At 38.3% G+C, this 27352-nt stretch overlaps 1 protein-coding gene across 1 annotated transcript; it reads right to left on the reverse strand.

Moving 5' to 3' along the window:
- Positions 1–23074: 23074 nt before the first annotated feature.
- On the reverse strand, positions 23075–27330 carry LOC107826857 (uncharacterized). The gene is made up of 3 exons (XM_075231546.1): positions 26733–27330; positions 26017–26054; positions 23075–23182 (listed from the first exon to the last, which is right to left on the reverse strand). The coding sequence occupies exons 1-3, from the start codon at positions 27328–27330 to the stop codon at positions 23075–23077; spliced, it is 744 nt and encodes a 247-aa protein (XP_075087647.1).
- Positions 27331–27352: the final 22 nt, after the last annotated feature.

Below are 27352 nucleotides of genomic sequence, written 5' to 3' on the forward strand. Positions count from 1 at the left end.
ATTGTGTTCATGTTGTTTTGTCTCACATGTATATGACAATTATATATTGGATTGAATGCTTTATTTTATCTTTTAACTCACATAAAATAATTTAGGCAAGCCTTAAAAAACCTAGGATTAAAAGAGGCATTAGTTAGAAATTAATTCCATATCCACTAATCGTGAGTTGTTATTAATTTATTATGCTTTACTAACTCTTTTCATAATGATTTTTGAAGCCCAAAGGCATAACAAAGGTGTCAGTCCCTCTTTCAAAAGGAATTAGGACTTGTGTGTATCATGGTTTCGGTTTTCGGGTGATTCGGAATTAGTTTGGAAGAATGAATTTCATGTTTGAAACTTTAAATTGGAAGGGTTGACCAAGTTTGACTTTTTAGTATTTGACCTCGGATCGGTGTTTTGATGGTTCTGTTAGGCCCGGTTTGTGATTTTGGACTTGGGCGTATGCCCGGATTTGCATTTAGATATTTCTAGAAGGTTTCGGCACTATTTGGCAAAAGTTGGAAATTTGATGTTTGGAATGTTCATAAGTTTGATCGGGAGTTGACTTTAATGATATCGGGTTCGGATTGTGATTTCGGAAATTTTAATAGCTTTCGTTATATCATTTGGGACTTGTATGCAAAATATTTGGTCATTCCGGGTTGGCTTGTTATGTTTCGGCACGAGATTTGGAAGTTGAAGTTCAAAAGTTTATTAATTTCGATTTGAAGTGCGATTCGTGGTTTTGATATTGTTTTGTGTGATTTGACGCCTTGAGTAAGTCCGTGTTATATTTTGGGACTTGTTGGTGTGTTCGAACGGGGTTCCGAGGGGATCGGGCTAGTTTCAAATTGATTTCGGACCATTTTGCTTCATGTTTTCATTGTTGGTTTTTGCTGGTGTCTGATGCCTCAATGGTTCTTCGCGATTGCGAAGATGGAGATGCGATCGCGTAGAGGGTTTCTGGAGCTGAGTATTTCCTTCTTCGTATTCGTGTCTTCAGTAACGTATTCGCGTAGGGTTGTTGTCACGCCCCAGCCTCGGGAGGCGCGATTGACGCTCAACCGAGTGAACCCGGCCGAGCAAGCCTGTTAGATACTTTCTACCCAATTCACCCATGATCAATACAAGACATGATTTCATTACTTATATAGTAGGAAGCTCATTCATACAATCCTAAATCGTTTTATTAGTCATTACACCTTTAGGTCTCAAAATACACATTTCTTATAGTTCGAGTGGAACAAGTAATCAAACACAACATAACTTGTTTGGCATTCCCAACACCCATATACAACCCACATAGTGTCTACGGAGCCTCTAAAGATACAAAAGAGAGTAAAGATGGTGCCGGCAACAAGGCCCCGGCTATACCTCAAAATGTGACCACAATATAAATAAAAGGTGCAATACTTGACCCCGGAATGAAGCGGGGCTCACCGAGTCCGTTGAGAAGAGGATGCAGCACTATCTGTGATCAACAATGTCTGCTATGTAACCACCTGCATCCATTTTAAGATGCAGCGCCCCAGGCAAAAGGGACATTAGTACCGTCGAATAGCACTAGTATGTAAAGCTAAACACTAACTCAATAGAATGAATAATAATACAAGAGGAACAATCAAGAATTCGATAAGGGATTCAAATAATATAGAAATAACAATGTTAAGGATCATATACATTTTCAAGTCAATTTCTGTATTATTATGTTGGATGACCTTTAGTACCGATATTCCACAATTTACAATACCTCCATATTCTTACACGGAATCCGATCTCGTCCCAATCGGCTAGGCCATCACATTTGAGACATTCCCACAATTTCATTATAATTTCCAGCACAGTACCACCATTTGTGTGGCATGGCGTCCGATCACGGCCCGATCGGCTAGGCCATCTCATTTGAGACATCAACCATTTTCGCAATTTCATCCACAATACCACCGTGTTCTTACACAGAGTCCGATCTCGGCCCGATCGGCTAGGCCATCTCATTTGAGAATTTACCTTTTTTAGTCAATCATCTCACATCGTACCCCTTTCATATACTTTAAGTTCATTGGCACTAGTGATCACAATTACAAATCATTCTTGGCACTTGGCTGTATTTCATAGTTTTGGTCCCCTTTTCGACATTCAAATATGATTATCATTATCAACATCAATAGGGCTTCCCATGCGAGACATTAATTCACATATGGGCAATTTGGAAAATCTTAGGCACATAGAGGCCTTTCATACAATTTGGCATAACAACCTTTATTTCGGTCTTGACATGAAGTTTTAACATTCCTAACACATATTCCACATTTTGAACATATTCTCAAAAGGCAAGATGACATGATGAAGCATTTATAATAAATATTGAACAAACATCCTTCAACACAACCACATTATGAAAAGCCAATTCAATAATGATCAAGGACTTACTCCAAGTACATGAACACCGTGGGATTCGATTCTAAGAAGAAGGGGGTTTAACCAACATACCTCAATTGAGCTTCTCAAACTCTAAAATGAACCAGAATTCTTAGGAACTTCAATCTATTTTAGAAATATAACAAGTTGGACCAAAATTAGGAAGATGAACATGGTTTTAGCTCATTTGAGCATTTTATTTAACACTAGGTGTGCATTAAGGTTCTAAGGCTCGTTTGTGGAAGATTCCATCATTTTTCAACCCACTCTCTACCATTTTTAGCTCACAATCTTCCCACATACTTCAAGGATACATGCATGCAAGACAACAACCCTCACACCCAATAATTGCCTCTCTAAATACCCCATTTTTACAAAATTTCGAAATTGAGAGCTAGGACATAGATTCTTACCTTTACGGTGAAGACTTCCTTTGTTAATCCTCAATGATTGAGCAAGAATTGATGGGTAATGGTTAAATATTGCTCCCCCACTCTAAGAACTCTCCCTCTCACGCTAAAATATCATAAATGTGCTCAAAATGGTTTATGAGGTGTGTTTTAACGGAATTGGGTCTGGTTTAAAAATCCCAAAAGTGAAGCTCCGAAACAGGTTCTGCAGTCACATATGCGACCGCCTAATGGTTATGCGGTCCGCGAAATGACCGAGAAACTGGGTGCCAAAACTGGAAATAAAACTGCCCTGGTGTGCGGTCACTATGCGGCCCGCAGACCTGTTCTGCGGGCGCATAATGCACCGCAGAATGGTTTTGCGGACGCATAGTGCACCGTATAACCTCCCTCTGATTAATCCTAAGGTAGGATATGCGACAAAAATGCGGCCCGCAAAATGGTTATGCGGTCGCATAATGGCTGCGAAACTGGGCATCAAAAATGCCCTAGAAATCTGCCCTACTCTGCGACCAGTCTGCGGTCCGCAGAGGGGTTCTGCGGTCGCAGAATGGCCGCAGAAATGCCTATTTTTGCCCAAAATTTTCCTTCAACTCCCTAGCGCACTGTTCAATCCAAAAAGTTCGAACCACGGCTCGCAAGCTCGCCGCGATGAATTTCTACTAATATAACCTCTACGCCTACTTTGGCATCATGGAAACTGGGTTTTTAAAAAACATTTGCGGGGCCTTACATCCTCCCCCACTTAAGATCATTCGTCCTTGAATGAGGATCAGGGTCCATTATTAGCACCTTGTGCAACTCGGTTATCATATCCTACACCAGCAACCCCAAATTTTAGCTAACTCCCTAAATTTCCAAAACTTTTGCCAGAGCTTCCTTTGTAACTAGGCCTATCCACCTCCCATAGAACCCCAGAAACACATCTTACAAACATATGCACAAACTCATAACAATACCAACCGTGGCCTCATAAGCTATACATAATCAAAAGGAACACCTTTACATTAACTGAACAAGTGATACAAAATTCATAGACGACAAGTTAATAAAAAGAAAGGATTACGTAGCTATTCAAACAAGTAAGGATACTTCTTCTTCATTTCTTCCTCGGCCTCCCACATGGCCTCTTCAAGCTGTTGGTTTCGCCATAATACTTTCACGGAGGCAATTTTTTTATTCCTCAACTTTCGGACTTGCCTATCAAGAATGGCAACTGGAATTTCTTCATATGACAATTATTCATTAAACTCAATGGTCTCAACCGGCACAATAGCTGACGGATCTCCAACTACCTTCTTCAACATAGACACATGGAATACCGGGGTGACTAATGACATTTCGGGTGGTAGCTCAAGCTTGTACGCCACCTGGCCAATTCTCTAAATAATTTTGTATGACCCGACATATCTCGGACTCAATTTCCCCTTTTTCCCAAACCGCATAATACCCTTCATGGGGGAAACCTTCAAGAATACCCAATAATCTTCTTTGAACTCTAAGTCTCTGCGACGAACATCCGAATAGGATTTTTGAGGACTCTGAGCGGTTTTCAACCGCTCCTTTATGATCTTAACTTTTTTCTATAGCCTAATGTACAAGGTCTGGCCCTATCAACTCTGCTTTCCAAATCTCGAACCACCCAATGGGAGATCTACATCTCCTACCATACAATGCCTCAAATGGTGCCATCTGAAAACTCGCATGAAAGTTGTTGTTATAAGCAAACTCTATGAGTGGCAAATGATCATCCCAGTTTCCCCTGAAATCAAGAACGCAAGCACGCAACATGTCCTCAAGCGTCTGAATAGTCGGCTCTGCTTTCCCGTCAGTCTGTGGATGGAAGGTTATACTAAGATTCACCTGAGTACCCAAACCTTGCTGAAATTTCTTCCAAAAATTTGCAGTGAACTGAGCCCCTCGATCGAAAATAATAGAAACTGGAGTACCATGTAGCCTAACTATTTCCTTGATATACAACTTGGCATACTATTTCGTTATGTCGGTAGATTTTATTGGCAAGAAATGAGCTGATTTCGTGAGCCGATCCACAATCACCCAAATTGAGTCAAACTTGCACGGAGTGCGAGGTAATCCTGCCACAAAGTCCATATTAATCATTTCCCACTTCCATATTAGAATTTCTATGTTTTGTGCCAACCCACCATGCCGTTGATGTTCGTCCTTCATTTGCTAACCTCTACGCCTACTTTGGCATCACGGAAACTGGGTTTTTAGGAAAAGATTTACCGGGCCTTACAGTTGTGTTGGTCACTATTCGCGTTTGCATATGGGGAACCGCGTTCGTATTGAGCTGAGCTGAGAGCTGGGAGCTGGAGTCTTCTTATTCACGTTCGCGATAGTTGTGTCGCGATTGTGTAGTGTAGATATATGTGGTCATCCTGTTTGCGTTGGAATTATCGCGAATACGTAGGGTATATTTGGAGGCAGTTGCGTTTGTTCTTCGTGATCGCGAAGGGTATATCTGTTCAGTGAATTATAAGAACTGTACTTTGAAAGTTTCGGACATTTTAGTATATTTTGAGCTATGGGGCTCGAATTGAAGCGATTTTTGAGGTAATGTTTACCACATGGATTGGGGTAAGTGTTTTCTACTCCGTTTTGATTATATTTCATGAATCCATCTTCGTTTTCGGCATTTGATTGATGATTTCAAAGAGAAATTTGGGGTTTTTGTCTAAATTTTAATAAAGTGAATTTTTGAGTTTTGAACACCAATTCAGAGTCGGATTTGAGTGAAACTAGTATGGTTGGACTCGTAATTGAATGAATTGTTAGATTTTGTGATTTTTTTCGGGTCCCAAGGTGCGGGCCCGGGTTTGTCATTTTGGTTGACTTTGGGCTTTTGATTAAAGATTCAACCTTTATCGATTGGGTTTGTTTCCTTTGGTGTTATTTGATGTTCTTGAGTTGCTTTTGGCTAGTTCTGAGTCGTTCAGAGGTCGGTACGTGCGGGATGCCATTTCTAGAGTATTGTTTGGCTTACTGGGTATTGGATTTGGCTTGTTCGAGGTACGTAACATTTTTAAACTTGGTGCTGAGGGTATGAATCCATGAAATACGTGTTATGTGGTTGGTGTTGAGGTGACACACATGCTAGGTGACGTGCGTGTGGGTGTGCACCGTAGAAATTGTTACTCGGTTGATTTTGTGGTACTGTGTAGTTATCTAATCTTGTTTCTAACCATGAAATTCCTACGTGTTAAACTAATTGAGTTGTGATCTATGTTAGAAATCATGTTTAAGCTACATATTTATTTTGTTGGGATGCACTGAGGTCATTTCTGCTGTTGAGTTATTTGCTTAAGCTGTACTTATTTACTCAGTCATATACATCCATTTGCATATCATATCTCAGTCTCTATTATTATTTACTGTTGCATCTTGTTATCATTGTTCGGGCTAAGTGGTATGACATCTATGAGCCCATGAGACTGGACAGATTGATGACTGTGTTAGGGTTTGAGGGCCGGATTGTGTGTGATATTTATGGGATCGGGTTGCACGCCATAGCAGGATTTATTGATTCATGATGGGATCAGGCTGCACGCCGCAGCATGCCATGTTGGCTTATATTAGCGCTTGGGCAGGATCCGCCCCTCCGGAGTCTGACATACCAGCAATGAGCGCAGATACCGAGTGCCTTGTGATTGAGTGTACCGAGTGTCGAGTGATTGAGTACTTTGAGAGTGTGAGTACATGAGTTATGGGCAAAGTGGTTCGTATGCCTACTTGACGAAAGGGAACGAACAACCTTTCATTTTCGGGTTTATGGATTGGATTCAGTTAGCCTCACGACATAATCGGAGTGAGGCTTTGGTTACCGGCAATACATCCCGCATTTTCGTACGATAAAGTTTCGTCGTAAGTTAATCGTCGCAAGTTCGGGAATGAAATTATTTCGTGATTATAACCATTATACTATTTTAAACAAGTGATGAGTAAATTGGTGAAGGTTAGAGGGTAAGCAAATTGAAAAAAATGAATTTCGTCGAAGTTTAATATTTTGGGATAAAATATGGCCCGAGCTAAAATACCTAGTATTTATGGACTAGTACCATACAAGGTACCACATGGCCATGATAGTGAGGTGTATAAGGTATGCTAAAAATGAGTAATATTTTAAGTAATTTGGGATAATTTTTAATTATGTGGGTAATTGATTAATTATCGGGTAGCAGGATAATACCTAATTAATTATTAATTATAGGATAAGATTAAAAACCCCTCCCCCACCCTATGTGGAAGAAAGCCACCACCCAAACCTAATGACTCATTAGTCATGTTGTGTAGGTGGCAATTTAAGGTGTTAATTACAATACACCTCATGCTAATATTTTCAATGCAAAAATACTACAATCAGACATTAGCTCAAAGAGATTTCTTACAAAATCTTCAACTAATCCTTACAATCAGAACGCTAAGAATTCCTACAAGTTTCAACAATTCCATCGAGAATTTTTACACATTAAGCAACGTGATTCTTCAACCAATCCAACGAAAATTTTTAGAACTGTAGCAACGCAACATTTTGCGATTCTAAAGGAGTACGGTGCAACCTTTTCCAAGAACATCATACAAATTGTTCCCTACTCCAGGTATGTTAAGGATAAGCCCTTCCTTAATTTTGGCATGATCTCATAATTACACGAGTTTGATAACGAGGCATAAAGATAAGTTCATACCCCCGAAATTATATACATTATCCTGGTCTCATACATTACAGTATTCTCCTTATCGGGACTTCATATTTAATTGAGTATTGTCTTCTTCCAGTCAAGAGAGCAAAGAGCCTATATATACAGGATTACATTATTTTCATTACCATCGAGCTATAATGGATGGGCAGGCCCCTATTGGGCAACCTCTGATCAGATGGTAAGTTATATACCGAGCCTACTGTGGCGGAGCGGCTATGAGTGAGCCCAGTTGGCCGAGATACAGAGCCTAGTATGGCCGAGCGCCTATGAGCGAGCCTACTACGGCAGAGCAGTTATATATATACCGAGCCTTATAAGGCCGGACAACTATTTTACTTACTATATTGAGAGAGTTGAGTCAGTATCAATAGGTAAGCAAATCTTCAGATTATCTTTGACTTCCAGTTGCTTTTAGTTATTATATTACCAGTTCAGTTTCAGCTTTCAGTAAAGTGCCTTACATACTCAGTACATTATTTCGTACTGACGTCCCTTTTCAGGGGGCACTGCATTTTATGCGTATAGGTTCAGACAGACAGCCGTGTAGACCTCCTTATTAGGTGTTACCCAAGTTCAGCTTGATCGGTAAGCTCCATACCCTTCGGAGTTACCGGGTCTAGAGCTTTACGTACATCTTTGTATATATATATATATATATATATATATATATATATATATATAAGAGTAGGTCGGAGCCTTGTTCCGATCACAGTATATCCATCAGTAGAGGCTTGTAGACATATCCTGTCAGTTAATGTAGTATGTTGGGATTCTAAGCCTTTTATGGACATTTTGTTGGATTGTCAGCTGTAGTAGTTATGACGGCCTTGTCGGCCCAGCATTTTATTGATATTTAGTCAGTATGACATTATATGTTCAGAGTCTCTTAGTCGCAAGTTGGTATGCGAGGACAGGTGAGGCACCAAGTGCCGGTCTCGCCCCCAGGATAGTACAAAGGTGCTAAATTATTGCTTAAGCTCGCCCCCAGGTGAGGCACCGAGTACCTTATTGGGGGCTAACATGTGTAGTTTAAGAAAAGGACATGATATTAGGATCCGGCTGGGGTTATAGTAACCGAAAATGGTAAATGGATTGTTTGTGTTAGTTGGCATTTCTGAATGATATTACAAAGGTGCTAATATATCTCCTTGTGAGGCACCCAGATGGTGCACTCTAGAATATTACAATTAGATGCCAATAATGCAATAGGAAGATAGGTATGGAAAGCCCGGAAAGGATAAATATTACCTTAGTGTGGCTCGCATCCCTAGTAGAGTGAGAACGTTAAGCAACCCCAAGAGCCACTGGATGGAGCAAGGGAAGCTAAAAGCAAAAGAATGTCTTGTTCGAGTTTTCAAAATAAATTGATAGACATAAATGTTAGCGGGAAATAAGAAAAGGGTTAATGAAGCATTATGAGTAAGATATGATACATGGATTACAATAGTGGATTAAAAAGATGACAGTATTACAGAGTCTATAGTCAATTGAAGGAAAAGATGAGAGGTGACAGGCCTTGAGATAACAAAAGAGTATAGGCCATAAAGTCATATCCTCATTTCAAGAAATAAGTCCGTAACTCCAATGCGACTATCGGAAGGAAAGGTTAAGACTCCAGAACAATAGAAATCAGTATGGGCTGGTGAACAAGATAAACTAAACATGAATTAGGGACTGAGTGATTGGATAATATTCAGTATCATGAGAATTTCAGATTTCGTTCCTACGATAATACAGTGGACAACAGAAGAAGATTCATGAGAAATTCAGAGAATGGTCATTCAGGAAGACGCTTCCCTAAAGCAAGAAAGATGAGTAAAGTTAAGCTTAAGGGACTGTATGTGCCAGTAACACTAAGTGTCACCCTCGCGAGTGAGGAATTTTGTTATCCTTGATACTGAAGGATTACCGCTAGGCGAGTAAGGATCATCGATGATGTGAAAAGATTCCAAAGATGATAGGGTAAAACATCAATACGTAGATGAAATCTTAGTGCTCCTCTAAAGGGGGGAATATGGAATGATGTGGCATTAGGTCAGAATTAAGTGGTTCTAGCAACTGTGGAAATGGTAAAGGAAGAATATGATAAGAATGAGAAATGGATAAGATTGCACTTATTCAAGTCCTGTAGATATTCTATGATTCCAGAACATTATGCAAACACGACGTTAAGAAGAGGAGGTAAGGGTTCCTGCCTGAGATGTTATTGATAGATAAGGAGCCAGTGCGGGACGTAAGTTAAGATAAAGGAAATGACCCATGAAAGATTACGCAGAATATTGATATGAGAATGAGCCAATGAGTAGTTAGTAGTTGATTCAGGAAGAGCCTAGTTATGGCTAGACAAGAGGATACAGACAAATCAATAGATCATGCAAGATAAACAGAGTGAACCCCAACATGGGGAATTCAGTCTCGCAGATATGACATCGTGACCTTGAGAAATATTCGGATAGGAGTTGGGGTAGTTAAAGATACTGTATGAGTGTTAAGGGAAGACAGTCAAAACTTCAGTTCGGGAGCAACCGTACAGGCATATAAGTATGGAGGTAAGTAACTAAGCAATTTTATATGTGAGTACGAACATCAAAAATTCTGTCGAGTATACGATGTAATAAGCTCGTATCCTTGCAAGAATCAGTGGGTCCTCCCTAAGTACTACAATGAAAGACTAGTGGAGGAAATAAGGAAGAAGGTTTTAACCAAGCACAATCACCTAAAGAGGAAATGGTCATGTAACAACAGTCTTACAACAACATTGTATGCACTCCATCAGCAGGTGGCACCTATCATGGCTAATGAACAAGAAGAAGAAAACAAAATAATATATATATCAAAATCAAGATGTGTGGGCACTAAAATAAGCTAAGTATGCACACATAAGGAGGCAGAACGACCAGTAAAACCAATTGCTTACATTTAAAGAAAGTTGAGAAGGAATGAAAGGAATTATTCGAGATCATATGGGTTGTATGGAATTCCAATATGTGTGGGCACTAAAATAAGCTAAGTATGCACGCAACAAGGAGGCAAACTGACCAGGAAAAGCAATTGCTTGCATTTAAAGAAAGTTGAGAAGAAATGAAAGGAATTATTCAATCAATGATCCAGAGATAATTACATAATGAATGTACCTAAGATTTTGGAGTATTATCCATGCGGAATATATGTTGACAATCATACAGCCGTAGAAGATTCCGGTATAGGTTAAAAAAAAGAATTGAGCCCAGGTCATAGACAAAAGATTGAATTGTTATAAGATTGTATCATGAATATTCCATAGCGTCCATGAAGGGCTAAAGTAATAACTACTGCCATGAGCCGCAGATCGGAAGATAGCTTAAGCCTATACAAAGGTTGATCAGAAGGAAAAGGAAGCTAAAGAGTTACAATAACGAAGTAAATCAAGAGTCTGATTATTGGACCTATAAAATTATAAAAATTGCGCTTGAGAACATGGCAGAATCACTCTTAATATCAGAGGTGCAAGAGAGATACTGCAACAACCATATTCTATAATGGCTCTATAAGGAAGCCAGTTAAAAGAAGTATCAACCTTATAAGAAATCGGTATGAAACTCTCACCGGATTGTGTATACACTAGAGGTGCAAGTATTATAATAGAGCTTTAAGTTGTGAATATGAATTATACCTATGTGGAAAGGAGGTAATGAAAGAGATAGAAGATGTGATGCGAGATTTTAAGGTAAGTAAGGTAAAAGTGAACAACATACGAGATACTCAGATGCAGAAGGTTGGGAATAGTCCATACTTCGAATAGAAGGATAGAACCGTGGTGATTCAATATCCAGGAATGATAGCGGCATCGTTAGTGGCATATATTATAGCCTATGGTTTCTAGGTATCAAGAGGTCTAGTTAAGAAAGTAAAAGAAGAGTTAGAGACGATATAATGTCTCACTTGATGTTACAGAATAACATAAGGAAATCTATGGTACAAGGAAGTTGAAGAAAGGCTGCGAGTAGTATAAATGGATATGTATGGGTCGCAAGCTAAAGAATGGTAGAGCGACAAGATTGTAGGAAGACAGAAGTAAGGATAAGAAAGGGCGAGTGAGAAGGTGATGAGAATGGATAAGCCCTCGGGATTCAGCCCACGAAAATAAGAGAGAGCAGATGGGTGCCTGAATAAGCTCAAAGTAGTCTATGACTAGTAGCATTTAGAAGAGATGGAATACTGCCCTGGTAGTGAAATAAGGGTGTGATTGCGATAGATAAAGGATGACATTTAGGCCTTCGAGTGAGTAATGATTTGAAGAGGATTTCATGGATTTTATGAGATTAAAATACCCACGTAAGTGAATCACATTGGGATGCTATAAAATACGGTCATTGAAATACATTATCACCCCTAAGTGGATTAAGAAAGTCACTTCAAATGTTCCCTGATGAGACGTGAGCCCTAGCGGTAGTGTTACGTAAGAGGCCAAGTTATCGGTATTAAGATGAAATCAACAATGGATGGACAAAGGTCACAAAGTATGAGATGAGATTAGGCCATTATTATTCAGACCAACAGTAATGAGGGGGCATTAAAGGACTTAGCTTATTGCATATAGGATACGCAACGAAAGTAACCTGGAGTTCGGTAGCAGCCCTCAATAAGGATAAATCAAAGTAAGAGTTATGGCAGTAAAGTCATATGGATGGATAAACGGATCTATGACAGAAGGTAGCAATAGTTATGAGATTGGAAGGATTCCGACTACAAGTCATGGTGTGAGAAAGAAGCTTAAAGGGGGAATGCCCTGGCCCTTAGAATTATTCACAGAACAGTTTCTTAGATGGCAAGGAAAGTACTAAAGTATTCAGAGGACATAAGTTATGAAAATGATAAGTATATCCGTCAACATTCGAGGACGAATGTTCCAAATGGGGGAATGATGTTAAATCCCGCATTTTCGTACGATAAAGTTTCGTCGTAAGTTAATCGACGCAAGTTTGAGAGTGAAATTATTTCGTGATTATAAGCATTATAATATTTTAAACTAGTGATGAGTAAATTGGTGAAGGTGAGAGGGTAAGCAAATCGAAGAAAATGAATTTCATCGAAGTTTGACATTTTGGGATAAAATATGACCCGAGCTAAAATACATGATATTTATGGACTAGTACCATACAAGGTACCGCATGTCCATGAGAGTGAGGTGTATAAGGTATGCTAAAAATGAGAAATATTTTAAGTAATTTGGGATAATTCTTAATTATGTGGGTAATTAGTTAATTATCGGGTAGCGTAATAATACATAATTAATTATTAATTATAGGATAAGATTAAAACCCCCTCCCCCACCCTATGTGGCAGCAAGCCACCACCCAAACCAAATGACTCATTAGTCATGTTGGGTAGGTGCCAATTTAAGGTGTTAATTACAATACACCTCATGCTAACATTTTCAATGCAAAAATACTACAATCAGACATTAGCTCAAAGTGATTTCTTACAAAATCTTCAACTAATCCTTACAATCAGAACGCTAAGAATTCCTAAAAGTATCAACAATTCCATAGAGAATTTTTACACATTAAACAACGTGATTCTTCAACCAATCCTACGAAAATTTTTAGAACTGCAGCAACAAAAAATTTTGCGATTCCTAAGGAGTACGGTGCAACCTTTTTCAAGAATATCATACGGATTTTTCCCTACTCCAGGTATGTTAAGGCTAAGCCCTTCCTTCATTTAGGTATGATCTCATAATTATACGAGTTTGATAACGAGGTATACAGATAAGTTCATACTCCCGAAATTATATACATTATCCTAGTTTCATAAATTACAGTATTCTCCTTATCGGAATTTTATATTTAATTGAGTATTGTCTTCTTCCAGTCAAGAGAGCAAAGAGCCTATATATACGGTATTACAGTATTTTCATTACCATCGAGCTATAATGGATGGGTAGGCCCCTATTGGGCAACCTCCGATCAGATGGTAAGTTATATGCCGAGCCTACTGTGGCCGAGCACCTATGAGCGAGCCCAGTTAGCCGAGATACAGAGCCTAGTATGGCCGAGCACCTATGAGCGAGCCTACAACGGTAGAGCAGTTATATATATACCGAGCCTTATAAGGCCGGACAACTATTTTACTTACTATATTGAGAGAGTTGAGTCAGTATCAATAGGTAAGCATATCTTCAGATTATCTTTGACTTCCAGTTGCTTTCAGTTTTTATATTATATTATCAGTTCAGTTTCAGTATAGTGCCTTACATACTCGGTACATTATTTTGTACTGACGTCCCTTTTCTGGGGGCGCTACATTTCATGCATGCAGGTTCAGACAGACAGACGGGTAGACCTTCTTATTAGGTGTTGCCCAAGTTCAGCTTGATCGGTAAGCTCCATACCCTTCGGATTTGCCGGGTCTATAGCTTTACGTACGTGTGTGTGTGTGTGTGTATATATATATATATATATATATATATATATATATATATATATATATATATATATATATATATATGAGTAGGTTGTAGCCTTGTTCCGATCACAGTATATCCATCAGTAGAGGCTTGTAGACATATCCTGTCAGTTAATGTAGTATGTTGGGCTTCTAAGCCTTTTTTGAATATTTTGTTGGATTGTCAGTTGTAGTAGTTATGACGTCCTTGTCGGCCCAGCTTTTTATTGATATTTAGTCAATATTCGCAATTGTCTTGCAATGTGGCCTGTGGCCAAAATATGACATTATATGTTCGGAGTCCCTTAGTCGCAAGTTGGTACGCGAGGACAGGTGAGGCACCGAGTGCCGGTCTCTCCCCCAGGTTCGGGGCGTGACAAGTTATCACTGTGATGTGTTACATTTGACATGCATACTTTGCATGTAGGCATAGAGATGCATTTCCTCATGCTAAATGGTACTGTGACATTCATGACTTCACATGCACATTGACATGTAGGCATAGAGATGTACATTACTCATGCTATTGGATAATGAAATATCTTATCTGATTGCGAAATTTATTGGAAAAAATCACAGTTTTTCTGATATGTTCACATTTCGGTGATTTCGGTGAAAGATTTGAATTTTACTGTTATACCTGAAAAGCATACCTATTTTTCATATCTGTGAACAAGCTAAGCATCATATATTTGAGTTATTACTTGTACTAATTTTATTATATTGTTACGAGTTGTTCTTGGCTATTGGTGTTGGACTCTGACCGTTGTCCAATCTCGTCACTACTTTCAGCCCAAGGTTAGGTTTGTTACTTATTGATTACATAAGGTCGGTTGTACTCATACTACACTTCTGCACCTTGCATGCAGATTTTGGAGCTGATGTTGATGTGTATGGTGGGAGCTGGCATAAGTCTTAGAAACTCTTGATTTGTACTACCAGTCCTTTAGGAGTTGTATAAAATTCAATTATATAATTTTTGACTAATATCATTATCATTATGTTGTGGTTTATTGTTAATTGGCTTACCTAGCGGGTTGGGCTAGGTGCCATCACAATTAGTTGAATTTTAGGTTATGACAGATTATCACCCCAACTTCTAAGATTAGTATTTTTAACTATAAGTTTTATTACATATCATGATTCCTCATAGTGTTTTGTCCCTAAATCTAGGATTTAAAGTGTAGAAATTGAGTTTAACGGGTTTGAACTTAATAGAGCTAATTTTTGAAATTTGGACTCAATTTGAGGCCAGACCTCCATAACACTCGTGGTGTTATGGATCATCGGGATTTGGTCTCAATTTCGAATTTAAACCATGTGGTTCGGGTTGACTTTTGAGTTTTCATCAAGATTAAACCTTTATTGATTGGAGATATTTTATTTAGCATTATTTGACTTTCATAAATGATATTTGACTAGGTTTTGATCGTCTGAGGAGTATTTCTAAGGAAAGCGGTATTTGGTTGTTAAAACCGTTCTAGAGTGAGGTAAGTATTTTTCCTAGCTTTGGTTTGAAAGATTTGTTTTCTAATTAATGATATTGTTTGCTACATGCGATGGTAATGCATATGCGTGGTGACGAGCGTATATGCATGTGTCAGGGTTATCCATGCTCGGGTTAGATTTTATGCTTCTTTGTGCCTTGCTGAACTTTGTGATCTTCTTGACTTATGCCTTACTTGAATTTTATGATAGCATGAGTGTGAATATCCATCCTAGAGATTATGTTTTTAGCTTATCACTTCTTAATTGAACATGATGGACTTTCTTGCGATTGTTGATATACTTAATTTGGTTGTTGCCATACCTAGAGCATGAACACACACACACACATATCCATTATTCTTGTGATACTTGAGTTTTCATATTCATGCTAAAGATCATATTTATATTTTCTCGAGATACCTGAGCATTATGGTTCTTGAATGTTGGCTCATCTATTAATGCAAAAATTGTGATTATTTCTCATGTGGCATATTATACTTAATCACTCTTCTTGATGTTATACACTTCCCACCTTTCTTCGTAATATTTTTTATATATGCTTGGTGAGTAAGAGTGGATGGCATGAAAAGTATTTCCGTGCTAGTGATGAAGAGTGGTTTATGCACAAAGGGTATTTCTATACTTGTGAGGAAGGGTGGTTTATACACGAACGGTATTTTCGTACTTCTTGACATTATTATTATTATTATTAATGGCACAAAGGGTATTTCCGTGCAAGTGAGGAAGAGAGTTCATGGCACAAAAGGTGTTTCCGTGCTGATAAGGATGAGAGATATGCATTGTATTGTGTTTATTTTTCCTTCGTATACACGTATATATAATCTGCCTTGTTTCATAGCGTTACTTGTGTACGTCTTGCCTTGTTTATTGATGTTACTTACGCGCCATCTGCTTGGTCTGTTGTTGATACTTAAGTACATCATAAGGTCTTGTCTGTTACTATTATTTATGTGTATTCTATCATGCCTTTCGTTGTTGCCTATATACCTCCTACCTTTTTATTCTTTTGTTACATCTATCTTTTTTCTATATTAATTATTACTACTATCTACGTGTCTTCTATATTGTTTGTTATTACCATATACATGCCCTCTATCTCTTCTATTACTATCATCTACATGCCTTCTATCTTATTTGTTGTTGTTACATCTATGCCTTCTACCTTATTGTTATTGTTAGCTATATACATTCTACCTGGTTTGATGTTGTTATACATACTTGGTGAGGATGAGATAAATGCACGAAAGGTGTTGTCGTGCCAATTAATTTGATTTACATATATAAATGGGGTAAGAAAGAGACAAGTGCACGAAGGGTGTTGCTGTGCCATTTGATTTGATATCATATACATATTCCTTGCATTGTGCACATTGGTGGATGTGACTTATGTTGTTTTACAGATATTATTTTTTTGTCACAGACTTGATTTATTGAGAATGGTTTGGTTGTTATGTTTGAGAATCGTGTTCGTTATTTCACTTATTTGATTCTTTTACCATTACTTATCTTTCCTCTTGTTAGTTCTCTTGCTTATGAACTACACAAGTTATATTAGTAAGTATCTTTTGAAATAAAAATCCGGTTACTACTTCACCGAGGTTAGTAAAGATACTTACTAAGTACATGAGGCTGACTGTACTCGTACACTTCTACACCTTGCATACAGATATCTTACAACTTAGCGGTTGTAGCATTTCAGTATGCGCATTTGAGCCTTACAGTTGTTAGCCGCCATTTGTTCATGGTTACATAGATTACTACATTTTTGTTCATGTATATTCAAACAAATGTTGCATTTCTTCGTACCAGCATTGTAAATCTAAATTGTAGTCGCTCATAACTTGTACTACCAGTCCTTAGGAATGTTATAATAAATTTTTCATTTTCATTTCAATATTTATCTAATAATTTTGGCTTAGTTTGTGTTACTTGTTGTTTGGCATACCTAGCGAGTTAGGTTAGGTGCCATCATGACTTGGTAAATGTTTTAGGTCACGACAAGCTGGTATCAGAGCTCTATGTTCATAGGTTCTACGAGTCATGAGCAAGTATCTAGTAGAGTCTTGCGGATCAGTATGATGATGTCCATACTAATATTCGGGAGGCTATAGCGCATCTAGGAAACTTTCACCTTCTTTCTTTATTATCGTGCTGCCTTGATTCAGCTTGAAGTTTAATCTTCGATTTCTCTCTATCTGTTCATATACATTGTCGAGAGCATGTTATTCATTGAGCATCGACAGCTTGTGTTAATATTGTGGAAGAGTGGCTAGGAAGCTATGTGATAAGTGTTATGTGTCTAAGGACTGCTCTTGGAGAGTTTTGTTATAGAGAGAAGAGTTTGCTTGTAATGACATGGGATGCGGTTGATCATCATCTCGGAGTATGGTGCAGCCTTAAGGTACGGATGTATTGATGGACCTTTCAGTTGTTCATTAATGGAATGAAACAGATACATGCACCTAGTTGACGAATGCAGACTCGAGAGGGGAAATTGATCATGTAGATTTAATCATGGTAAGATTGCAATTGATGTCGCGTAGAGGTTTAATAGGTGTGTTATCTTCCATGATGAGGTTCGAAGTTGTATGGTTTATTGGGCTTTATCGGATGATATGAATATGGCTTGTACTAGGTATGAATATGGCTTGTACTGGGTTTGACTTGTTTATTGGGCATTATCAGATGATATGAATATGGCTTGTACTGGGTATGACTTGTCAGTCGAGCTGCTTATACTGGGTGAGATGAGGTTATTGGATCCGGAATTTGCGTGATCGAATTTGGATAGACTATATTTCGAAGAAGAATCCACCGGACAACTCAAAAAATTTGCAGTGCCTTGTCAGAAGCGAGAACTCCATGACTTATTAATATGATGAGTAGTTACGAGTTTGGCATTTGATTGGTACTGGGTTTGGCAACGAGATGTGTTATGGCCATGAAGTGTCGCCAGAGAAATGAATGAGGTGAGATATTGTCACGACCCCAAGATCCAACTACTCGTGATGGAACCTAACCCAACCCGCTAGGTATGTCAATTAACAACAATCTTGCTCAAATGAGATCTACTAGGACAAATAATGATAATATAACTGGACTTTTATACAAGGAATCCCCAAGGACTGGTAGTATAAATCATGAGCTTCTAAGATTTAGAGTTTATAAAGCTAGTATGAAAATAAATACATCATCTGTTTGAAATGTATATAAACAGATTTTTATAAATCTAAAGCTACCATGAATGAGAGGCAGCTACAACCGGAACGCAAGTTCATCTTCAAAGTCCGCTCCCACCATACACAGCAATATCAGCTCCAAAATCTGCATGCAAGGTGCAGAAGCGTAGTATAAGTACAACCGAACCCATGTACTCAATAAGTAACAAACCTAACATTAGGTTGAAAGCTGTGATGATCTTGTACAACGGTCATAGTCCAACACCAATAGCCAACATCAACTCATAACAATATAAAAAAGGTAGTACAAGAAACAACTCAAAGATATGATGCTCAGCTCGTTCATAGTTATGGAAAAATAGGCATGCCTTTCAAGTATAACAGTAAAACCCAAATATTTCGCCGAAATCACCAAAATATGAGTAAGTCAGAAATCTGTGATTTTTCCCAAAAATATTCAATTAGAGATAAGATGTTTCAATCTCAGATAGCATGAGGAAAGTACTTCTCAATGCCTACATGTCAATGTGCATGTGAAGTCATAAATGTCACAAAATAGTGTAACATGAGGAAATACATCTCTATGCCTGTATGTCAAGTATGCATGTCAGATGCAATGCATCACAGTGATGAACTCATGTACTCACACTATCAAAGTACTCAATATCACTGTCTCACACTCCTACTCATCACGCTCAATCACTCCGCACACTCAGTCACTCAGCACTATATGGTACCTGCTATGGCACGCAGCCCGATCCCATCATGAATCAATAAATACTGCGCTCACTGCTAGAATGTCAGACTCCGAAGGGGCGGATCCTGCCTAAGCGCCAATATACGCCATCATGGCCTACTCCGGCATGCAGCCCGATCCCATCAATAATATATATAAATCCCATAGGGCATGCTGTGGTGTGCAGCCCGATTCATATAATAATAATACATATAAAGCCAATGTGGCCTGCTGCGGCGTGCATCCCGATCCTATCAATAATCTATACAAATCCTATAGGGCCTGCTGCAGCGTGTGGCCCGATCCATATAATAATAATACATATAAAGCCAATGTGTCCTGCTGCCGCGTACATTCCAATCCTATCAATAATATATATAAAGCCCTTCAATATCACGCATAATTCGGACATAGGCCCCAACTCAGTCAGCAATCTCTCCAGTCTTTCGGGCTCACAAATCACATGCCAATCATCCCAACAATGACAACATGATGTGATAACAAATGATAACGGAGACTGAGGAATGATATGCAAATGAATGGATATGACTGAGTATGTAAATGCGATTTAGGCAAAGAACTCAACGCAACAATGACCTCAGTGGGTCCCAACAGGATAAGCATATAGCCTAAATATGGTTTCTAACACAGATCACAACTAAATTATGCTCGCACGTATAAATTTCATGGATACAAATAAGATTAGGTAACTACATAGTACTACAGAGTCAACCGGTTAATAATTCAGATAGTGCACGCCCACACGCCCATCACCTAGCATGTGCGTTACCTCAACACCAAATACATAACACGTATATACAGGGGTTCATACGCTCAGCACCAAGTTTAGAAGTGTTACTTATCTCGAACAAGCTGAATGCAATACCGAGCAAGCCAAACAATACTCCAAAAATGCCATCCCATGCGTACCGACCTCCGAACGGCTCGAAACTAGCAAAAAAGAAACTCAAGAACATCAAATAATGCCAAAGGAAACAAACCCAATCGATAAAGGTGGTGTCACACCTCCTTTTTCCCGATGAATAGGTGCCAAAGAAGTTTTTCTAATTTAAGTGACATTATTCGAAATGAGATTATTTATTTAATCAGAGTCGCCACTTGGGATAATTATTATGGTGTCCCAAGTCACCGGTTTATTTTAAATCCCAAATCGAGGAAGTTTTGACTCCGAATTACGGTCCGCGAACACAGAAGATCGGGTAAGGAATTCTGTTAACCCGGGAGAAGGTGTGAGGCACTCCCGGATTCCGTGGTTTTAGCACGGTCACTTTTAATAATTATATCTGGCTTAACCAATTCTGGATATTTTAGGTTCTAGGAAACTTTGTGCACTTTTGTCTTAAACCGCTTTTAATTACTTGATTATTTAGAATTATGAAATTATCTTGAAACGAATCACGCGTACGTGTATTCGTTTTGTTTGGTATGTCATGAATCATGTCACGCGGACGTGTATACAATTAATAATACTTTATTATTTTTAAGATTGTTTTGTCAAAGTTGCGCGAACACATACTTTGCCTTTAATTTGGGAATCATAATTATGCCACGCAGACGTATACATAACCATGATAATTTGATTTAACACATCCCTAAAGTATGCTAGCGATTTGAATGAATTATTTTCTAGAAAAAAAAATTAATATTTTTAGTACTAAATTATTTGTCTTAAAAGGCTGCACTATTTAATATGTGCTAGCTTGCTAATTTTACTTATCACAATCTATGGCCCCTTTCATTTCTTCTACTGACTACCACTATTAGTCAAAGACTTAAGATAAAATTAAATAATTAACTAATAAAGTAGATAAAACAAGACAACGTGCTAATATAAGATATGAGTAACCTAAGCATACAAACAGTAAGATACGATCCAATTATTTTCAAGACTTTGCTAAATATTAATAACTTAAATCCATACCAATTCTGCCATGTCAAGTTTTTATTAAAGAAAGTGAACATAAATCCTTATTTAAGAAACTAACACTTAAGTATTATGTTCCATCAACTTTATTTATTTAACTAAGAAAAGCTCAACAATCAAATAAACCAAACAATCAGCCATAAAAGAAAATTTCATTCTTACTAAATACGTACGGCAAACCAGATACACGCAAGCAAAGTATTTGAAACAAACAATGGTGGATAGAATGGACCTTTCTTTAGCTTTCAATAACAACTTTGCACAAAAAAATCTGACATCGGCAAACTTTGCCGAAAACGAAAACAGAAGCTAGAATCTACTTCCGGTAAACTCGAACAGTGGCCTAAACAATCTCGACTCAAACGGGTTGGTTTTTTTGCTGCCGTTTCATGTGAAAAAGGGGACTGGTTCAAGGTGTTTTTGATGTTTTTTTTTTGGAAATAAGGAGCTAATTTTTGGTGATTTTGGGGTTATTTCAATGGTGAGAATGAAAGTGGAGATGAGGTGCTTGGCTGGTTACATGGCTATGAAGGTCGTGAGTTAAAAATGGTGGTGTTCGGCGTTTTTTGGGGTTGAGAGCTGCGGCAGTGCATAAATTTTTCCAAATGACTAGCTTCCTCTTCTTTTTCTTCCGTTTTTTTTTGCTTCAGATTCCTCCCCCTTTTCTATAATAGGATTGTGTTTTATTATATTGTGTGTGTGTGTGCAAATGATGGAGATCATGGGATGTGGTGAGGATGTGAGGGGTTACGTGAGAAGTGAGGGGTGTAGGGTGAGAGTAGATCATGGGGTTAGTTAGACTAAAATGGGGATTATGGGATTGTTTATCAGATTTTTACGTTTGTTTTAGTTAGTTTACTTTTGTCTTATATTTTATTTTAAAAGATAAATTAAATTATAAAGATAAGAAGATTAACCAACATTTCATGTAAAAATAGGAAAATTAAATATTTCCATGTACTTTAAGTGATACTAAGAAAAAATCCATAGCTAGCTTATTAAAATTCTAATTAATAGAAACCAAATATATATATATTTGAATTTTTTTTATTTTTTATTTTTTTTATTTTTATTTTTTTATTTTTAGAAATAAAATTTATACTCTAAGAATGTGATTATATTTTGTAGTTTTCTTTTTAGTGAAACCTATTAAGAGTAAGATAAAAGTTTAAAATATTAAAATTAGACCTAAAAGAAATATTTACACTAAAATAGTATAGAATTTGGGTGCGGTCAAAAATTAGGTGTTCACAGCATGCCCCTCTTTGCTTGGAAACATGAAGAGTTTTCAAGCAAAGAAAATGAACAAGGTGACTGATTTTTGACCTCACTATTATTTAAAAAGGAAAAGAAGATAAAAGAAAAAAGTGCGACCGAGCCTTGGTTGTAGGCAGCCTACATATCCCGGGTTATAAGGGAATCAGGTCACGTGTAGTTCAAGTGGAAAATGACTGATAGAGTATACTTAGATGGAGAGCCGAGCGAAGTTCCGTCGAGGTTCTGATCCGCGGTTCCTACTATTACATCAAAGTGAAAAGAAAATTACATACTCTTGAAATCTAAGAGTTACAAAATTTCTATCTAAATGCTATCTGGAGTCTTGTCTTGATTCTTGACTTGCTTCCCTCATTGACTTTAAACTGAAACTTGATGCTCTCGATGTAACAAACTATGAAATATTCTCCGAGGCTTGATTCTCGATCAGATGACGAGAAGATGGATCTTGAGACCCTATGTCTTAGCATGTATTATGTCAAAGCTGGTTCGGCTGGTATTGATATCAAACGTTCCACTTTCTCTGGCGAGAGATGGAATCTTATTTTTTGCACATCCAATCCGTTCTTTGCAAAAACAACCTGCAAACCATCAGAAACAAACAAAACGAACAAAACATTTCTGCCCCAGTTTGCTCTAGGAAATTTTTGTGAGTTATTAAAAATTCATTAAACTATATTTGCTACTGCAGAATATAAAAAAAAAAAAAAACACGTACCCTATGTTAATAAAAAGGAAGGCAACCAGGGGATGTAGTACCCTATGTTGACAATAAGATGAGGCTCGTGGCACTCTGAGATGCTACTAGGGAATGTCGTACCCTATGTTGGCAGAAAGTAAGGCAGCCAGGGGATGTAGTACCCTATTTGGCAATAAGGTGAGGCTCTTGGCACTCTGGGATGCTACTAGGGAATGTCGTACCCTATGTTGGCAGAAAGTAATGCAGACAAGGGATGTAGTATCCTGTGTTGGAAATAAGATGAGGCTCATGGCGTTCTGAGATGCTACTAGGGAATGTCGTACCCTATGTTGGTAGTAAAAATGAGGCTCGCGGCACTCTGGGATGCTACTAGGAAATGTTATACCCTATGTTGGCAGAAAGTAATGCATCCAGGGGATGTAGTACCCTGTGTTGGTGATAAGATGAGGCTCATGGCATTTTGAGATGCTACTAGGGAATGTCGTACCCTATGTTCGCAATAAAATGAGGCTCGTGGCACTCTGGGATGCTACTCGGGAATGTCGTACCCTATGTTGGCAAAACGATGAGGCATGTGGCTCTCTGAGATGCTACTAGGGAATGTCGTACCCTATGTTAGCAATAAGAAATGCAACCAGGGGATGTATTACCCTGAGGTGAAGATAGGGTATTGATTCCTTATAATGAAACTAAAAATAACATGATTACATGTATATTGGAAGGAAATCAAGTATTTTATTTGAGAACTTCACTTGGTGGTATTTGTCTTTTCACGAACTATTTCCTAAAATTGTTATGTTCCTGTTCTGAACAAAGAAAGAATCGTTAGTTTTAAAATGGTGGTCAGTTTGTGGCCTTGATTTCTTGGGTGACTTGACCTCGAGTCCATTACACTTGTTAGAAAAGTTGACTCTGTCGATGGTCGTACAAATCGCCGGGAGATTCTGTCTTTACTTTCTGGAGATCTTCTTTCTCAACATCAAAACCAGACTATTTTACGCCTATCACCACTTGTATTTATGATGCGAACAACCTTGCTCCCAAAACAACTTTTAACTGAGTAACTTTTGTTGAACCTTGAAGCATTGTTCATTCCTTCAAGCCTTTTGTTCGTCAGGAAAAATCACAGATGGATTTATGCCTTTGCCCTTATGGTTTATGCCCAGCAATCTTTGCTTTATATAACGGGAAAACTGTAACCAGTTTTGCAGCCTTTTCTTTGCTTTGCTTTGACAAAATTATACTGAAAGAGACTCAAAAAAAAAAGTAATGCGAAAGAAAATGAGAAGGTGAACTAATAGGTATTACAACTTAATCAAGAAGTGTCCATTTCAGAGGAAAGAATAAGAAAGGACTTATCTGGAGGAAATATGCTGACTTCAATGAACATGACATGCACTTTGGACTGGATGCCTGATCCATTTAAACCGTCTAATTCTCAAAATCTACTGTAAACTTAATTTTGAAACTAAGTTCTTTGCCTTGACCATGCTTGTGTCGGGATGTACGAAGCCTTAAATCGATCAATGATGCCCTTTGTGGGTTTTCACCAATTGACCTCTCTCATTTGACTTTCTCTCAACTCACAATTGCCTTATAGAGCCCGTGAAAGTTTTCACTAATAAGACTCTCTTATTTATTTTTTCTCTCTTCAATGGCTGAAGCATTACCCGTAGTATACTGACTTAGCATTCTCGAAAGTTGATCAGAAGGTCTTAGCAGGGAAAGGTAAAAAGAACTAATCAACTGAATTACAACTTTTGAAACCATTTTGATGGAACAACCATCAAAAATAAAATAAAATCATGCCCCAGTTTCTTTGAATACTGGAAAAATGTGGATTTTTGTTTTGGTGTAACCGAAACCCAGAGTGAGGCTGCCTACGTATCCTTTCGGAATCAGGTCGAACGTAGTTCAATTAACATGACCTTTTTTTTTAAGTACATTGGTTCCAAAAGAGGGGAAAACAAAGAAATATAAAAAAGGCTTCAAAGGGATAACTAGGGTTGACCAGTGTTTGGGTAGCGAGAATGATAGCCTTTCGTCATCCCAACCTGAGAATGCTAAATATAAGAATGCCCCAACATAGCCATGTCATACATAGTATCTCTTGACCGCATCTGCATTGATGGATATATCAGTCACCTTTCCTTCTATATCTACCAAGTGTAGAGCTCCTTTTGACAATACTTTCTTGACGAGTTAAGGACCTTGCCAATTTTGGGCGAACTTTCCTTTTGCTTCTACCTGGTGCGGAAAGATACATTTCAAAACAAGTTGTCCTACCTCGAATTGTCTTGGGCGCACTTTCTTATTGTAAGCGCGTGCCATTCTTTGTTTGTATAACTGACCAAAACAAACTGCCGTCAAACACTTTTCATCAATCAAATTCAACTGTTCCAATCGGGACTTCACCCATTCATTGTCCTCAATCCCTGCTTCAACAATGATTCAGAGAGAGGGAATCTCAATTTCAGTAGGTATGACCGCTTCAGTTCCATAAACCAATAAGTAGGGTGTTGCGCCAACTGATGTACGGATAGTTTTCCGGTATCCCAAAAGAGCAAAAGGTAGTTTCTCGTGCCATTGTCTAGACCCTTGGATCATCTTCCTAAGAATCTTCTTGATGTTCTTATTCGCAGCTTCAACAACTCCATTAGCTTTGGGACGGTAAGGAGTAGAATTACGATGCTCAATTTTAAATTGTTCACATACCTCCTTCATCAGATGACTATTCAAATTAGCAGCATTATCTGTAACAATGTTTTTTGGAATACCGAAACGACAGATAATGTTGGAGTGAACAAAGTCTACTACTGCTTTCTTGGTAACTGCTTTCAATGTAATAGCTTCCACCCATTTGGTGAAGTAATCAATTGCAACCAAGATGAATCTATGCCCATTTGAAGCTTTTGGCTCGATTGGGCCAATGACGTCCATTCCCCAAGCAACAAAAGGCCAAGGAGCCGACATAGGATACAACTCTGAAGGAGGCGAGTGAATCAAATCACTGTGAATCTGACACTGGTGGCACTTGCGAACAAAACGAAAGCAATCTCGTTCCATAGTAAGCCAATAATATCCTGCCCGAAGGATTTTCTTTGCTAGAACATATCCATTCATGTGCGGACCACAAACTCCCGAATGCACCTCATTCATAATCATTTCAGCTTGTTTGGCATCCACACATCTCAACAAATTCAAATCCAGAGTTCTTTTGTATATGATTTCCCCACTTAAAAAGAAACCATTAGAGAGTCGCCTAACAGTTCTCTTTTGTTCCCTATTAGCATGTTCCGGATATTCTCTTATTTTCAGAAACTGTTTAATATCACGATACCATGGTTCACCATCTGGTTCTGCTTCAATTGTATTGCAATAACCATGTTGATCCCGAATATGAATTTCTAATGGGTCAATGTGAGTATTACCCGGATATGGAAGCATTGAGGCCAGGGTGGCCAAGGCATCAGCTAATTCATTGTGAAACTTGGGAATGTACCTGAATTCGATGGACTTGAACCTTTTGCTAAGATCCTCCACACATTGTCTATATGGAATGAGCTTGATGTCTCGAATCTCCCAATCACCTTGAGCCTGCCGAATAAGCAAATCTGAATCTCCCATCACCAACAATTCCTGCACATTTAGATTTATTGCCATGTTCAGACCCATGATGCAAGCTTCATATTCTGCTGTGTTGTTTGTACAGAAAAAATAAAGTCGCGCCGTGGCAGGGTAATGTTGCCCAGTAGATGATACCAGAATTGTCCCAATCCCTACGCCTTTGATGTTGACAGCCCCATCAAAGTATAGTTTCCAAATTTGACTGTCATCTTGGACTACTTCTTCAACTAAATTAACCTCTTCATCTGGGAAATATGTATTCAAAGACTCATACTCATCATCAACCAGGTTTTCTGCCAGATGATCGGCCAAAGCTTGTGCCTTCATGGCAGTGCGAGTGGCATAAACAATATCAAACTCTGTGAGCAAGATTTGCCATTTTGCTAATTTGCCAGTTGGCATCGGCTTCTGAAAGATGTACTTC

This window comes from Nicotiana tabacum, chromosome 15 (genome assembly GCF_000715075.1).
Source record: "Nicotiana tabacum cultivar K326 chromosome 15, ASM71507v2, whole genome shotgun sequence".
Classification (NCBI taxonomy): domain Eukaryota; kingdom Viridiplantae; phylum Streptophyta; class Magnoliopsida; order Solanales; family Solanaceae; genus Nicotiana; species Nicotiana tabacum.